At 36.4% G+C, this 15,745-nt stretch overlaps 2 protein-coding genes across 2 annotated transcripts; one reads left to right on the forward strand and one right to left on the reverse strand.

Moving 5' to 3' along the window:
- The first annotated feature begins 2,749 nt into the window (after window positions 1-2,749).
- Window positions 2,750-8,911, forward strand: LOC110098038. The gene is made up of 10 exons (XM_020824740.2): window positions 2,750-3,005; window positions 5,502-5,597; window positions 5,737-5,811; window positions 6,255-6,323; window positions 6,532-6,608; window positions 6,827-6,915; window positions 7,798-7,927; window positions 8,179-8,269; window positions 8,446-8,511; window positions 8,655-8,911. The coding sequence occupies exons 1-10, from the start codon at window positions 2,844-2,846 to the stop codon at window positions 8,772-8,774; spliced, it is 975 nt and encodes a 324-aa protein (XP_020680399.1). The 5' UTR covers window positions 2,750-2,843; the 3' UTR covers window positions 8,775-8,911.
- Window positions 8,824-9,835, reverse strand: LOC110098040 (stress enhanced protein 2, chloroplastic). The gene is made up of 2 exons (XM_020824744.2): window positions 9,340-9,835; window positions 8,824-9,262 (listed from the first exon to the last, which is right to left on the reverse strand). The coding sequence occupies exons 1-2, from the start codon at window positions 9,652-9,654 to the stop codon at window positions 8,993-8,995; spliced, it is 585 nt and encodes a 194-aa protein (XP_020680403.1). The 5' UTR covers window positions 9,655-9,835; the 3' UTR covers window positions 8,824-8,992.
- Between the last annotated feature and the right edge of the window lie 5,910 nt (window positions 9,836-15,745).

The raw sequence follows: 15,745 nt of genomic DNA on the forward strand, positions 1-15,745 counted from the left end.
TGTGATTGGGATTTGCAGCATAAGCGTATGAAAGAGGAGAAAGATGGTTACCTTTGGCAACGAGATGAAGAAGTGGGGGAAATGGAGTTCGATTAGAGACGAATTATTGTATTTTAGAGTTTTAACGGAGAACTGTTTTTGAGGAAGTGAATGTTTAAAACATAGGATATTACTAGCTTATGATTTGTTTGGAATATCATTATGTATATTTTATTTTCCAGATAACAATCATAATTTTATTTGACTATTATTTTCTTCTTTTTTTCATTGTTTTTCTGATGTTCCTATGGTGGAAATTCATTATATACAATCATAGTAACAAAGTTATTTTTTTCATAGTAATTTCATTATTAACTTTAGAAAATATTATAGTCATCCTAAATAGACCCTTAGTTTGTATAAATAGTTAAATATGTATTGTATGTAGTGACTTAATAATATTCAGAAGCTTAGGATTTTGGGTCTAATAATGTTTATTAAAGTTTAATCCTTGGTGTAATACGCAAAATTTGATCCTATAATGTGTTGAAGGGGTGTATAGAGTCTAGTCGAGTTTGAGTTACTTTTGACTTGAACTTAAATTTGATTAATTAATTAATTAAGCTTGAGCTTGATTTTACGAGCGCAAATTAATTGGCTCATGAGTTAACTTATTTATTAGGAGAAAATTTTGTATAACAAATAGTTAAGGAGACGTGTATTTTCATCCTTAAAGCTAGCATCTGCTTAATATTATTTTGAAGGTATATTTATTAAAAAGAAAATGTTGTCAGTATATCCATTCCATTTTCGTTACTCCTATTTCTAATGTCTCATAAGAAATGAGCCTTTTTTTTTTCATTGTATTAGAAGCAGTGTAATCTTGTAGCTCTTGTGTTGAATGGCTTATTGCAATTAACACCTCCTTAAAATTAAGGCTTCATTTGTCATTGTTTTCTTACTATTTTTTAAGGTAATTTTTTAGCACAAATTTTTTTTGAACTAAAAATTTTTATACTAAAAAACTACTTAAAAAATAGTAAAAAAGTTGTTCAAAATAAAGCCTATAGTTTATGAAACAATTAGATATGCTGCCTTTTAAAAAAGAAAAGCTTTTGATCATTGTTGGGGGAATCTCTCACCGTTGTCGGAACATCACCTAACAATGCCATAGCACCACCGCAAAATATTGCCCAATTTCAATCGTTGCATCACTATTTTTTTACCAATGTCACTTGACTATCTCCCTTTGAACATCAACGTCCAACCATGGTCTTGCGACCTCCATTGTCTTATTAGGATTTTTTTCCTACCATCACCTGATTATAGTCTTTTGACTATCGTTGTCTGAATACGATCCTACAATCAATGTTGCCTAACTGCAATTTTTTTGACACGTGTCCTAACTACAACCTCTAGCCACCCTCGCTCGAAAATGCTCATTTAACCAACATCACCTGATTATGTAGTTCTTCTCTATCCTAAGTTTTCCATGTAAAAAACGGTTGTCTCTTATGAGTTTTGCAATCATCATTTAACTATGTGTACTTAATATTTGGTGCATAATAATATCAATAAGTAAAATCATAAAATTTTTCGGGCATGATCGCATGAATAAAAGGATAATATTTTCATAAATCATTAATTTTCTTATTTATCATTCTTATAATTGGGTAACTTTCATTTGTCGTTGCAAATCTAAAATTTTTATACTTTTTTCTATTATAAAATAGTGATAAATATCATTATTATTATTATTATTATTATTTGTTGCGTGCTAGAATATACGCGACAGTAGAGTTAGGAAATATTCATCTTAGCGTTGCACGAGTATTCCGCACACGAACAGAAAAGAGAAAATGAATACCAATGTTTTTACGTGGAAAACCTTAAAGAGGGAAAAAACCACGGGGCCTCGCCCAGTTGCAAAGTTCAACTAGTATTTGTTTGAAGTACAAAGGTTGATCCGTCTTACAAATCAAGACGATCAACCGTTCGTTGGACATTTGAAGGCCTTAATGATGTCGGAATTCGATGATCTTGGGCTCGTTGGATTCGTCTCGTCGAGCCGTTCGATTCGAGTATAAGATCGTCAAAATCGGAGACCGTTTGGTAACTCAAATTGCGGTTTGAACCTTCTGACAGCGCTTTGAACCCTTGATTCGGACTCATTTGGGCTCGGATTGGGTTGATCTTGGTTTCGTATTTCCGAGACGCTCAGTTTGACTATAAGTTCAGTGAAATCGGAGTTCGGGTGCTTCCAAAAATAATTTTTGAAGTTTCCAACTAGCTTTTGCCTCGAGATTCGTGCCCGATCAAGATAATTTTGCGATGTCGTATCATTGTTATTATTATTATTATTATTATTAGTATTGAGCAACCTGAGAGATTGGAGCACATATCACATGGGAGGAGTTTTTTCTCATCAACCAACAAGCCCAGTCCGCTCCACATCATTAGTATTATGATACAACCTTAAAATGTATTAAGTATTCAGCCATGATCAAGCACATTTAATTTAACGTAAATGTACTTAGAAGTTAGAAATGAGTTGTCACTTGTCTATATATTTTTATATTTGCGGCGTATTTTTTTCTTCTAATTTTTTACAATTATAGTTATTTTACATCCATTTTAAAGAAGAAAAAATAAATAAAAAACATATAAGAAGTTTTTCCGTGCGTATAAAAAATTTCGGTGGAGTTTAATCAAACCAGATCACATAGCTTGATCAAAGCTGGCTTCGGCTCATTCTGTCAATAATCAATGGTCCGCTGCACCACGAAGTTTTACTCGCGCCAGTTGAACGTTATCTCCTAACTCTGCTGCTGCTCTCTCGCTCTCCTAAGGCGGGAGAGTTGAGGATGGCGTTTCGCTTCGTCCCTTTTGTTGTTTACCCGAGCACTAGGGTTTATCATTTGGAATCTCCTCTCAGAAGGTCGGAAATATGGAGAAAATGGTGTATTGGAGCTTCCTCTGCTGCGCCAGGGGTCGATCTCGAGGCGCTCAATGCGGCGATTGCTAAGGTTTCCCGTGATTTACCTACTCTTTTTCTTTGGTTGATTTCATGGATATTTACTTTCTCATGTTCTAGTTGTTAGCTACCTATTATTAAGCGGACACCAATATCAAATACAGTTTCCCTTTTCTGACCTCTCATCCATCTCTCTGCACTACAGCGAAAGTATGCGCCATTTCCAGGCCTCAACGTCCGATAGAAACTGCGGGTTGCATCTTCACCTTTCATCTCCAACTGATTCTGACACACACTGTATCTGTTTAAGCTTAGTTTACGTATATATAGCCTACCCTGTACACGATACATTTTGTGTTAAATGCATTCAACTATTTACATGTATTCTCTCATGGTATCAGAGCTAAAGGTTTAACAACTGCTCTTATCTCTCCTGTCACGGGTGACTTCAGCACCACCTCCTCCCAACGTCCGGCTCCCTACACCTCCCCCTCCCAAGCAGATTTCAGCATCCCATCCTCTCTAAAATTCCATATCTTCAATCTCAAAAACCTAGCCAATATTCAATTCACCGGTGACAATTTTCCCATATGGAAACTCCAGATCCTCAAAATGTTAACCACTAATGACTTCGAAGGCATCCTGACTGGCTCCCAGGCTTGTCCCTCCAAATTTACCCCATCCCCTACAGGTGATCTAACCGTGAATTCCGAATATACCTCATGGCAGCTTCTAGACCAAAACCTAGCTTCTGCCCTTTTCTCCACCTTTACACCCTCCATTCTTCCATATGTTCTCACCCTTCAAACAACCCACAACATCTGGCCCACACTAGAAAAATGTCTTCAACCATCCAATTGCTCTTTAGTGATGTGGACTATCTTACTCCTGCGGATCAACTTACCCCATTATACCGATTAACGGCCTGCTCCACTATCGCATGTTACTGTTTTATTGCTTTTTCCCTTACTGCCTTCTTACTCTGCTTTTGGAAGAACGTTTCCTCTTTTAGTTTTACAGTTTATATTAGGACTGGAGCTTAGGCAGCAAAGCAGATGATATTATATTGAAAACTGCTTTTACCCATTTCTCCACAGCTTCTTCTTCTTCTTCTTCTTCAGATTCTCTTCTCCTTCTCCTCCTATCTCTTGTTCTGCTTCTGTGCATTTCTCTTGCAGGTTACGGTTTCACACCATTTAGTGATTCAACTCAAGAATGAGCTGCACAATATTCAGATGAACAATCAGAATATGACTCAGTATCTCTTCCGCATCAAAGCTCTAGTTGATACATTGCAGCGACTGGCTCGCACCTGGATGCCAATTCACATTGCATGTATAAAAACTTAACAACTATACTTTTTCCATTCCAATTATAATTTTAGAGGAAGATTTATAATTTTCTTTTAATCTTTTTATAGAACTACGACAAAAGCTAGAAATGTCTCATTTGTTTAATACATGCAAAATTTTGTGTAGAGAAAATCAATTAATAGAATTTTTATTTCTTATAGTTAAAATGTTCAAAATAAAATATTCAATAATATGTTAAAAGTTACATGGTGAAATATTGTAAAATTTGAGAAAAACACATTCTAATCCATATCTTTTATAGAATTGCTAGAATTGAAATCACAGATAGGAGTTCATAAGCCTACCTTATGCTCTACAAAATCCCTATCTAGCTCGACGGATGAATAAAAACCATTTCCCTTTGAAACCCTCTACCCTTTTTCTCTCTCCTTCTCCTCTTCCTTCTCTAGCAAGGTGTCAGGGTGAGGTGTTTTACAAAATGGTTTTAGATATTTATTTAAAAAAACATCATTTTGGGTTCAGCGTTGTGGTGTCCACTACCCTAGTGCCACTGTGCTTAATAGAAATTCCAGATCCTTCCAGATTTATCCAAACATAGAGCCGTGTGCCGTGGTGGCGCCACCAAGCACCGCAACACTCCTCTAAATCTTCTCCCCAAACAAAGAGCTCAATGTCATGGCACCGCAACACCACAATGACGCCTTTGTCATTTATAAATTTTTCTTCCTCATTTCCCTTCTTACTCTTATTTAACGTCAATTATACATTCTAAGGCTTTCAATAAGTAATTATAGCAAGATAAATGTGAATTCATACCAAATTACTTTGATTTGGTGGATCCTAGGGCAATAGGTATTACAAAGGATATGTTGCCTCCATCAACTTGAATATTTTGGCATACAATGAAGATTATTGAGGATAAGGTTAGACTTGGTGCATGTGAAATTGCTACTCTTTGGATTTTTTACCTGGGTATGCAGATTACAAATTTATTTTTATTGTTCTAAGTAGGACATATTTTTCAAATAGAATTCCTGACAATTTACCATGTTGTGTGTGACCCAGTGACTTTGTGCCTTTTAACTCCCAAATCAGAGGTCTTGGGTATGACTACAAGTAAATAAATAAAATCCTGACATGTTATCTTGAGATATTAGTGTGCTAATTTATTATGGTTAACTCCTAATCTTTTTTCAACATTAGAGCAACATTTTCATGAAAGTAAATTGTTGCAGAAAGATAGTGACGCTGTAAAAGATGCACTTGACCAACTGAATGGAGCTGGTTGGGCGAGGAAGTGGAGCTCACAACCTTATGTGTCACGTCGTACAGTTGGTTCTCAATTTCTACATTTTTGCAGTGTTTTTTTTCCCAACCGTTCTTCTATTTGTATTTTGTTTTTTCTGTTCTCTGGTTTTATGTTTGGTCCATGGCTTTGCTGTTGTGAATGCTTTTTGGAACTAAATGCAGACTTCTTTGAGGGAGCTAACCACTCTGGGAATAAAAAATGCAGAGAATCTTGCAATTCCAAGCGTCAGAAATGATGTAAGCTTTGCCACATGTTAATTTCTTTGCATGGTTATGTTCGTCCACTTTAAAACACGCAGAAATATTGATAATACGGTTGAGTGGGTGTGGATGCCAGTCTGAATATTTTGTCCCTTCACAATGCTAATAGCTGCATCATAAAGATCTTGTATGATCTCGTATTTAAAGTTGCTGTTATTCTAAGTTCGGAAAATTCTCTTTGGCAATTTATGTAGTTTTTCATACCCCCAGAAAGCACAAAGATATAATTTAGGCAAGAAAAACTTTGCTAGATTTCAATATTTTCTTATTGTTGTGCAACTATATTGCTGGCAGTTCTACGTTTCATTTTGAGCATGTGAAGTGATAATGTGAATTCCAGTTTCTATCAATTTAATGTAGAACCCCATTTCCATAAGAAAGTGTAGGCTTTTAAGTCATTTGCTTTCTTGTTTTTGCAGGCAGCGCTTCTTTCTACGGTAGTCGGAACTACAGGATTACTTGCTGTCCTTGCTGGTAGACTACCCGGGGTATTTATCTCCTAGAATACACTAAATGACTCTTTATGGTCCTTGGTGATTCTCTCATGCTCCTTTTTTAAATTTAAACTTCAAAGAATGTAATTATCACTAGTGTGTGAAGATAATCATTTTACTTTTGAATTAAGAAAAGGACATGGTTTGCGAACGTGCTTAGCATGTAAAACATGCCACTTCTGCTAATTTGTTGAATTTGCAGGATTGGGGCTTCTTTGTACCCTACCTAATTGGAAGTATTCCCCTGATAGTTTTGGCTGTGGGGAGTATTTCTCCCGGGTAAGTTCATAAGTCAGTTGATATGTTCTCCCATATTGTATAGGTAGAAAGTTTAGAACCATTAAGGGTTGGTCTTATAAACCTTTTTTACCTAATGAGATGAATTATATTTGCAACAGAAGTTAGATTAATTTATGTAACAAAAGCCCTTGATAAACTTTATGAATGATCAAACTTTAGCAACATTCATAATTCAATTGTATTTTTTACAAATGCAGCCTTCTTCAAGCTGCCATTGTTGGATTTTCTTCATTTTTTCCGGATTATCAAGAGAGGATTGTCAGGCATGAAGCTGCTCATTTCTTAGGTAACCTACCATTTCGATATTTATTTTCAATTTTCTCTAATTATTTAGAAGCCACATAATTTGTAGTTCTAAATTTCACGCTCGTTAAATTTTAAGCTTTACTTTAAGGAATTTTTAAAAACTCTTCAACTGATACACATGAACTTTTTGGAAGGAGATAAACTATGATTGTAGTTCGTTCACAACTCGAAAACAATACAGGATTGAGAGAAGGGGAAGGAGGAAGAAGAATTTCATATCGAAGGAAAATTGTTCATTGCATTGATTTGATGTACTAATTTCCCCCCATGAGGGCTATTTATAGCCATATATGGTCCATAATAACAAATTAAGCAACCTAATAGACCAAATAACCTATAAACTCTTGTGAGGCATTAAACTATTTTATATTACATTTATTCATAACACTACTAACACTTTAAATTTGATCCTACCCTCAAGGTTGAATCACATAGTAAAGCAGGGTAAATCCACATAAAAGGTTGGTGTAGAATTCTTCAAGTCATGAATTGTAGGTCTAAATGTTGGCAAATATGCTGGAGGTGAGCGGCAGTCGAGCAATCTTCCTTTTGATTTTATGCTCATTAGAATAGAGCTGATGGCCATTCACCCATAGCTCCTATATGACATGCAACTAGTGCAATATGATTATAGTCATATTGGATAGGCTTAGAGCACCTTCTACAAAAATGGTGGGCAATATAAACTCTAATCGTGAAGATAGACCTTCAAGCATTTGGATTAAATTCCTTGGGAGTTTTCCCTCCTCGAGCATAATATTCAGTTTTATCTTTCTCTTTCATCACCTCCGAAGATTCATATTCTCCTATGGATGCAAGCATTAACAAGCTTACTAAGCGACACTTGTTTCTGAATCTTCAGTTGCCTACTTGATTGGTGTTCCCATCTTGGATTATTCATTGGATATTGGGAAGGAGCATGTCAACCTAGGAGATGAAAGGTTGCAGCAGCTTATATATACTGGAAATCTCGATGATAAGGGACTGGACAGGTACCAAATTCAGTATTCTATCCTAACATATTTGCCATAGAAACGGCTGCCATTCAAAATTAAGGTTTCGTTTGGGATAGTTTTCTTCTTACTTTCTAAAATGGTTTTCTATTCAACTAGAAAGCTATTTTAAAAAGCAGCACGAAAGCTATCTCAAATAAAACCTTAGACTTTCATCCACTTGAAAGATGCCTTTTGAATCACATAATTTTCAAGAGATAACGATGAAGGATTGGGTTGGCTTGGAGCAGGTTGGCTGTTGTGTCAATGGCTGGATTAGCAGCTGAAGGCCTCCAATATGATAAGGTTATTGGCCAATCAGCTGATTTGTTCTCTCTTCAGGTAAACACCTGGCAAAACACTACACATAGCTTTATCTGCTTAAGGCTTTATTTGAGACGACTTTCTTTCTTCTACATTTTAGTAAAAAAATACTTTAAAAAAATAGTAAGAAAACCGTCCCAAATAAAGCCTAACTTTGATTGATTTTAATCCCTGCAACGTGCTTTTCCTTTCAGAGGTTTTTCAATAGAACTAAGCCCAGTCTTAGCAAAGAGAAACAGCAGAATCTAACAAGATGGGCTGTAAGATCTTAATCTCAAATCTAGCTTATTCACCGGACCATTTTAACGCATTAATTTATGAAGGAATTTATATATTTATATTTAAATATCCAATATCGTAATTTTTATATTTATTTACAATATCCTAACAGAATTCTTTATAGGTCTTATTTGCAGGCTCTCTTCTTAAGAATAACAGAACTGCTCATGAAGCCCTCATGTCTGCCATGTCAAAGAAGGCTAGCGTCTTAGATTGCATCAAAGCAATAGAGAATGCCTCTTAGATCCCGAAGGTGTAATAGATCAACAGAAAATTGTATAGCTAAATGGATCTATAAAATTAACATTCTTATATCTCATTTTATCTTTATGTATTATACATAAACTCGTATCTAATTTACTAAATAAACTTTTTACAGCACTCAGTTTCTATAATTTTGACCCCAACATCTTTGATTCTTTCGACTGAATCTTTTTACTTGATGCTTGGATCAAGAACGAGTTATATCTCATCAGACCAATCGCAGGGATCGTTCTCGTAGAACAGGCCGTCGATGATGTTGTCGACGAGAGAGTCGACGAATGAATTGCAGCTAAGATTAAGGATTTGACCGATCCGAGCCCTGGCGCTGGAGAACCAGGCGAAGACGGCGGCTGAGGTAACAACGGCGAGGCAGATTCCGGCGGCTTCGGCGATCTCCTCAACGTTCAACTTCTTGAAGAGAGAGTTCCCGGTAACGAACTCCACTCCGACGGCGGCCGCGAACGCAATCTGTAAGTAGATGAAAAAGTTGAGATTAAAAAAGAAATAGTCGAACAGTTTCCTCTAATAAAGGAATCAAAACGCACCATGGCGAGACGACCGGAGACGATCTCGAAGTCGTGGCTCTTGCGGGCGCTTTCAACGTAATCAGCGAGGGATGCGAAGAAGAAAGTGGTGTTGCTGCTAGAATTCTTTACGGGAGCTGGGATTTTTCCTGATCCGTACGATCGAAGAGTGCAGAGCCGCGGCTGGAGGATAATCTTCCCGCTTGCGGGCGATAGATCTGCCGCCGATCGGAGACGAGGGATCCCCGAAAGGTCTCTGTTCCGACCAACGGCGCCATCCGTCGGTGCAAGCTCGCAAAGTATAGTCGTATGCGTGGACGCGACAGCGGCAATCATCGGGAGAGGGGGTTAGGTGTCTCTGGAAAAAAAAGTGGCGTGGCAGGTATTTTCAGGAACTAGGGAAGAAGAGCGGCGGAAGAATTCGTTGGAATGCTGGGTACCACTTCATTCCGATATTTTTTAACTCCGCAGTCCCGTCACTTGAGGTCAGCTCAACTCTAAGGGAATCTCCAACCCAATCTTATTTTTCACTCCAAATTCCAAAATATAGTAATACATCAAAATATTATAACTTATTTTCAACCGAATTTTATTTTCTAACATAAAAAAAGGGAATTTTGGGGCATTAAGCCCATCTATTACTTGGTAAAAGAATTACAAGTAAAGAAGAAAAAGAAAAGGAAAAACTGCCCAACATAAGAAATAATAAAAAAAAAAACTTATGTGGACAATAAGAAACCATTACTATACCACCCAAATTATCCAAAAAAACATATGAAGAACCAAAATGTGGCATTAGATGCAAAGCATCTAGGACTCAGGCTGCCGACCGAATAGATATACCGGATGAAATCACTGAATATGGTCAAAAAATCCCCTGGTTGCTGAAAAATGACCATCCAAGGAGAGAAAGGTCCAGCAGCTATCATCATTGTCCTAAAAAAAAAAAATTCCCCCAGAGACCGAAGTAGCTTTCTTGGCAACCATAAAGGTCACCCAGGATAATATCCAGACTATCCAGCAGGCTATCCGAAACCTGCACCAACGGCAACAAAGCAGATATTCCAACCTAAAATTCCAACCCTTGATAAAATACTTCCAGAAAAATACTCGGAAAAGCCCATCTGCCATAATTCAAACCAGCCAGCAAAGACGTGTAAGGGCCAGTCAAAAACTTTCTAGCAATCCACAACAGCCATGGCCATAAATCAACATTCCCAGCAAAACACTGCCATGAGGCCATAACACCCGACCGAACAGATATACTGGATGAAATCACTGAATATGGTCAAAAAATCCTCTGGTTGTTGAAAAATGACCATCCAAGGAGAGAGGTCCAGCAACTATCATCATTGTCCTCAAAAAAAATTCCCCCAGAGACCGAAGTAGCTTTCTTGGCAATCATAAAGGTCACCCAGGATAATATCCAGACTATCCAGCAGGCTATCCGAAACCTGCATCAACAGCAACAAAGCAGAGATTCCAAACCAAAATTCCAACACTTGATAAAATACTTCCAGAAAAATACTCTGAAAAGCCCATCTGCCATAATTCAAACCAGCCAGCAAAGACCTGTAAGGGCCAGTCAAAAACTTTCCAGCAATCCACAACAGCCATGGCCATAAATCAACATTCCCAGCAAAACACTGCCATGAGGCCATAACACCACCATCAAGATAAAAAAAGTCGGCATATTTGTGTTTGATCCTATCAATATTTTTCCAAGACTTCACCTTCAATTTGATAATAGATTTAATACTATCCGCAACCACATTAGGAGATCTCCAAGCATTAGAGAAACGCCTATTATTTCTCTCCCTCCAAATGTGATAAATCGAACAAGCCATGACAGAGAAACAAAAGTTTTTCTCTAAAAGAGAAGAAGAGAAAGCAGAGTCCAACAAATCAAATGCCAAAAACAGATTTGGCCTGAACAAAAAATTGTGGAAATGGGAAAAACCAACAACAACACAGAAAAGGTAAAATCACATTCAAAAAGAAGGTGCTGAAGAGTCTCCCTGTGAGAGTTGCAGAAGGAGCAATCTTCATAAACATTAATGCCTTTTCTAATAAGGATATCAGCACATTTAAGCCTACCAATCAAAGCCATACAAGTGAAATAGGAAAACTTAAGAGAAGCTTTCTTATACCAGACAAAATCATGCCAGGTAACCAACTCTAAATTAGAGTAAAATTTAGAAGTGAAATTCTTAAAAATTGGCATTGCTAGTACCATCCCACATCATTACCGACTCCTCCAAAATACTAATATTCAAGATCTCAGCTTTAACCTCAAAAGGAAAAACATCAGGTAAACACCAAGCTCCATTGGAAATGAAATTACCAACCACTGTAGAAGACAGCCTTTCATCAGAAATAACATCACCCAAAAGTTTACCATTAAGCCAAGGGTCCCAGAGGAAGGAATAACTGCTATTGGGGCCAACCGAAAAAGTGAAGCATTGCTTGAAAGCAGTAGCATGAGAACAAATCATTTTCCAGAAGGTGGAAGAGGATGATGGAACTGGTTTCCAGGGTGACATAAATTTTGCTCTAAGCCAATTCCCCACGAGGCTGTTAGTGTTATAAATCTTCCAAATGAAAGAACCAGCAACACCAAAATAATGAGCATCAAAGGAAAGAATACCCAAACCACCATGAGTTTTCGGCTTAGCAATAGTGTTCCAAGCAATTAAATGAAGTTTCTTAGCTTTAATGTCTCCATCCAGCAAAAATTTAGAACAAAGCTTAGAAATGAGAGATCTACAACTTTTAGGTATTATGTCGCCTCTTATCCAATATGCTAACGTATTAGCAATAGTAAATATCAGAAATTGTAGCCGCCCTGCAAAAGACAAAAACTTAACTTTCCAACCCGCAAGTAGAGCAGAAATTCTGCTCAGAATGGATTGGAAGTGAGAAAACTTGAGTCTCGAATGGGAGACCAAGATAAGTGAGGAAAGAATTGGATTGCAGGATTCCAAGGAGATCTGCAATAGAAGTGGAGGAATTGACATGTTTGGCAAAGATAATTGAGCTTTTGGTAGGATTTACAGCAAGGTTAGAGGCCTCAGCAAAGCGGTTTAAGGAGTTTAACAAAATATGAACATTATCATAATTGGCTTTCCCAAATACTAAAAGATCATCAGCGTACATCAAGTGGTTAGCATTAACACCATTACAGGTGATACCTTGAAAAAGATTAGGTTGAAGGCAACAAGATAGGTCGTCCATAGCAATACAAAACAAGAGAAGGGAAAGGGGACATCCCTGTCTAAGTCCAGAGGAGGACTTGAAAGAGCCTTCAAGAGAACCATTGATGCAAATAGAAAAATAAACATCAGAAATACAACATTTGATCAGTTTGATGAAAGGTTCAAGAAAGCCTTTAAGTTTTAAGCGATGTAACAGAAAATCTCTAGAAAGAGGTCAAAAAAATATAAAAAAATTATTTTTGCTCCAGATTATTAGATTGTCGTTATTTGTTATTTTAATTTTTCGTTATATGAATTCATTTTGGATTTTGATTTTTTTAAGGATTGTACTTTTTGATATCTTTTTATGTATGAGAATTTTATCTTAATATTATATCTTAAATTAATTAATTATGTAAAAATATTTAGATTTCTAAAAAATAAGATACTTCTAATTTATTATTTTTTATTTAGTATAAAAAATTTCTAAACTTGAATATTTAAATTTAATAATTAATTTTTGAATTAAAAAAAATTTAATGGTGAATAGTGTGACACCAATATTGGGCTGTGCACCCGCAGTCAAATAACGAAAAAAATGCCACTTGAATGGAGCGATCAAAGAAACGCCATATGTTTGTATGACGTTCCATTGGAGATGCCCAAATGAGGACTTGGGTGGTTGTATAAGCTTATAATCTTCGATCTTGTATCTATAAACAATTTGGAAGAAATATGTTTTGAGGATATCTAATTAAATTTGAAGTTCAATAATTTTAAAGTTAAGATCAATATAATATAAATTATTCATATACACTCAATAATACAGATTAAAAAAATCTAAACATAATTCAAATTATTTTTATCAGAATATTTTCATATAATTTTGTTACAGTTTCGTTAAGTAAAAATTTTCTTAAATTTTCCTTAAAATTCAGATCAAGGTGGGGGAAGGGGTTAAAGTAACTCAATCCAAATTAATTTAAATTGAATTAAAAAAATTGAGTTTTTTTTTTTAAACGGGGTATCTATCCGCTACCATCTCTTTAGGAGGCGCTTGGCGGTATAACTAATTCATCGGCTGACCTAGAAGTGGCACCCACCTTAGAAATTTCCTAACTTGCACTTGATTGGGCTCCATTTAAGAGACGCTGCAGCTCGAAGGGGTTCGATCGTTCGAGCACTGGTTTGGAGGTATCCAAACGCACTCGTCCATCAATCAAGCTAAACAACAGTGAATAAGAATAGCTTGATATATCTTAATTTAGATTTAAATTCTTAATAATAATTTTTATTTTTGGTGGTGTCATAGTAAAATCTTAATTCAATAAGTTAGTTCTTACAGTTGTTAAAGGTGCTCTGAGTAACTCTCTACAGACTACCTGGGCATTGAGAGTTTTTTTTTTGTGACGAGGAAGCACTATTCTTAGGCCAGTAAAAATCCCAGTCGACCTAGCATGCAACCAACGCCAATTTACACAAGTCAACACTTAAGACTTATTTCCTAACTTGCACTTGATTGGGCTCCATTTAAGAGACGCTGCAGCTCGAAGGGGTTCGATCGTTCGAGCACTGGTTTGGAGGTATCCAATCGCACTCGTCCATCAATCAAGCTAAACAATAGTGAATAAGAATAGTTTGATATATCCTAATTTAGATTTAAAATCTTAATAATAATTTTTTATTTTTGGTGGTGTCAGAGTAAAATCTTAATTCAATAAGTTAGTTCTTACAGTTGTTAAAGGTGCTCTGAGTAACTCTCTACAGACTACCTGGGCATTGAGAGGTTTTTTTTTGTGACGAGGAAGCACTATCCTTAGGCCAGTAAAAATCCCAATCGACCTAGCATGCAACCCACGCCAATTTACACAAGCCAACACTTAAGACTTTCACTGATTGTCAATGAATTCGAAGCATTGACCTAAGCTTTGTCAAGCCGGCTCTTCACCACCCGGATAAGAAGCAGTGATTAGCATTGCGAGTTCAGCCTTTGATCCACCGTTGCGGTCATCTGATCCTCACCTGTCACGTCATTGGTCTTAGTCGCGGTGTTTACTGAATTCACGTTACTTTGTCAGAACGAAATTCTTTCCAAGCATCATGGCAACAGAACGATGGAACATCCGCATCTCCTCCGTTTAAAATACCATTGACTCCATCATCTTTTTTCTAAATGAACTTTATGATTGATGTTTTAAATCTTGGCCGTTGGAAATCAAACTCAAGGTTGCCGTTACAATATACAGCTCGCTTTCGTGCTAATGATTGTAGAGGATCTCGATCCGCTTTGAGTAGATGCGTAAAGTGTGGAAGAGTCTCTTTTGTCGTGGCCTCTTTTACCTTCGCTAGAGTTCCTTTCATTTCCCACACAACTAATCCTGCCACTCTAATGCGATCAGATCAAATTCTCCTTAAAAGGGAATATTTATTGCGCCCTCCCACCTGACGTAGAGATACGTCATCTCAGAGCTAAAATCGTGCTAAAAAATGAGAAATACCGAGCAAATACCGAGCAATACCAAACAATAACGAGGAATATCATCATGTGAAGACCAATACCGAGTTATACCGAGCTATACCGAGCAATACCGAGCAATACAAAAAAATACATAGTTTTTTCTAGAAAAAAGCTCGGTATTGCTCGGTATAACTCGGTATTGGTTTTCACATGATGATATTCCTCGTTATTATCAAATAATACCTAGCAATACCGAGCAAAAACTGAATTTTTTGGTGGTGGGAGGACGTATCTCTACGTCAGGTGGGAGGACGAAATAAAAATTCCTTTTAAGGACTCTCTCTCTCTCATTTTTTTTTATTCGATTAAGATAAACGAATAACTATATTATATACGTGAGACTCAAATTCAAATCTTTTTAATTGGTAATCAAATCTCTCAGCTAATAAATCAAGGTGAACAGCATTTTAGAGGGCTTTCTACTAGTGATTTAACATGACTGTAATGTGACACTAGTTCTCAATTTGACGTATAAAAGATTTCACTACCAAATAATATTAAAGTCATTATATTATAGCCTTACCAGGCTCTCATGTAGACAAACATGTATTATCATGTTGACTTGTGATAAACTAAGTCAAAGATCAAAATTTCAGAGACTTTTTAGATTTCTTCTAAATTACACAAATCATAAAACTTCTAATTTCCAATAAGCATAAAAATACTCATCCACGATTCTTATTCTTTTCATATATATCTATATATATACATATAT

This window comes from Dendrobium catenatum, unplaced genomic scaffold (genome assembly GCF_001605985.2).
Source record: "Dendrobium catenatum unplaced genomic scaffold, ASM160598v2 fragScaff_scaffold_726, whole genome shotgun sequence".
NCBI lineage: Eukaryota > Viridiplantae > Streptophyta > Magnoliopsida > Asparagales > Orchidaceae > Dendrobium > Dendrobium catenatum.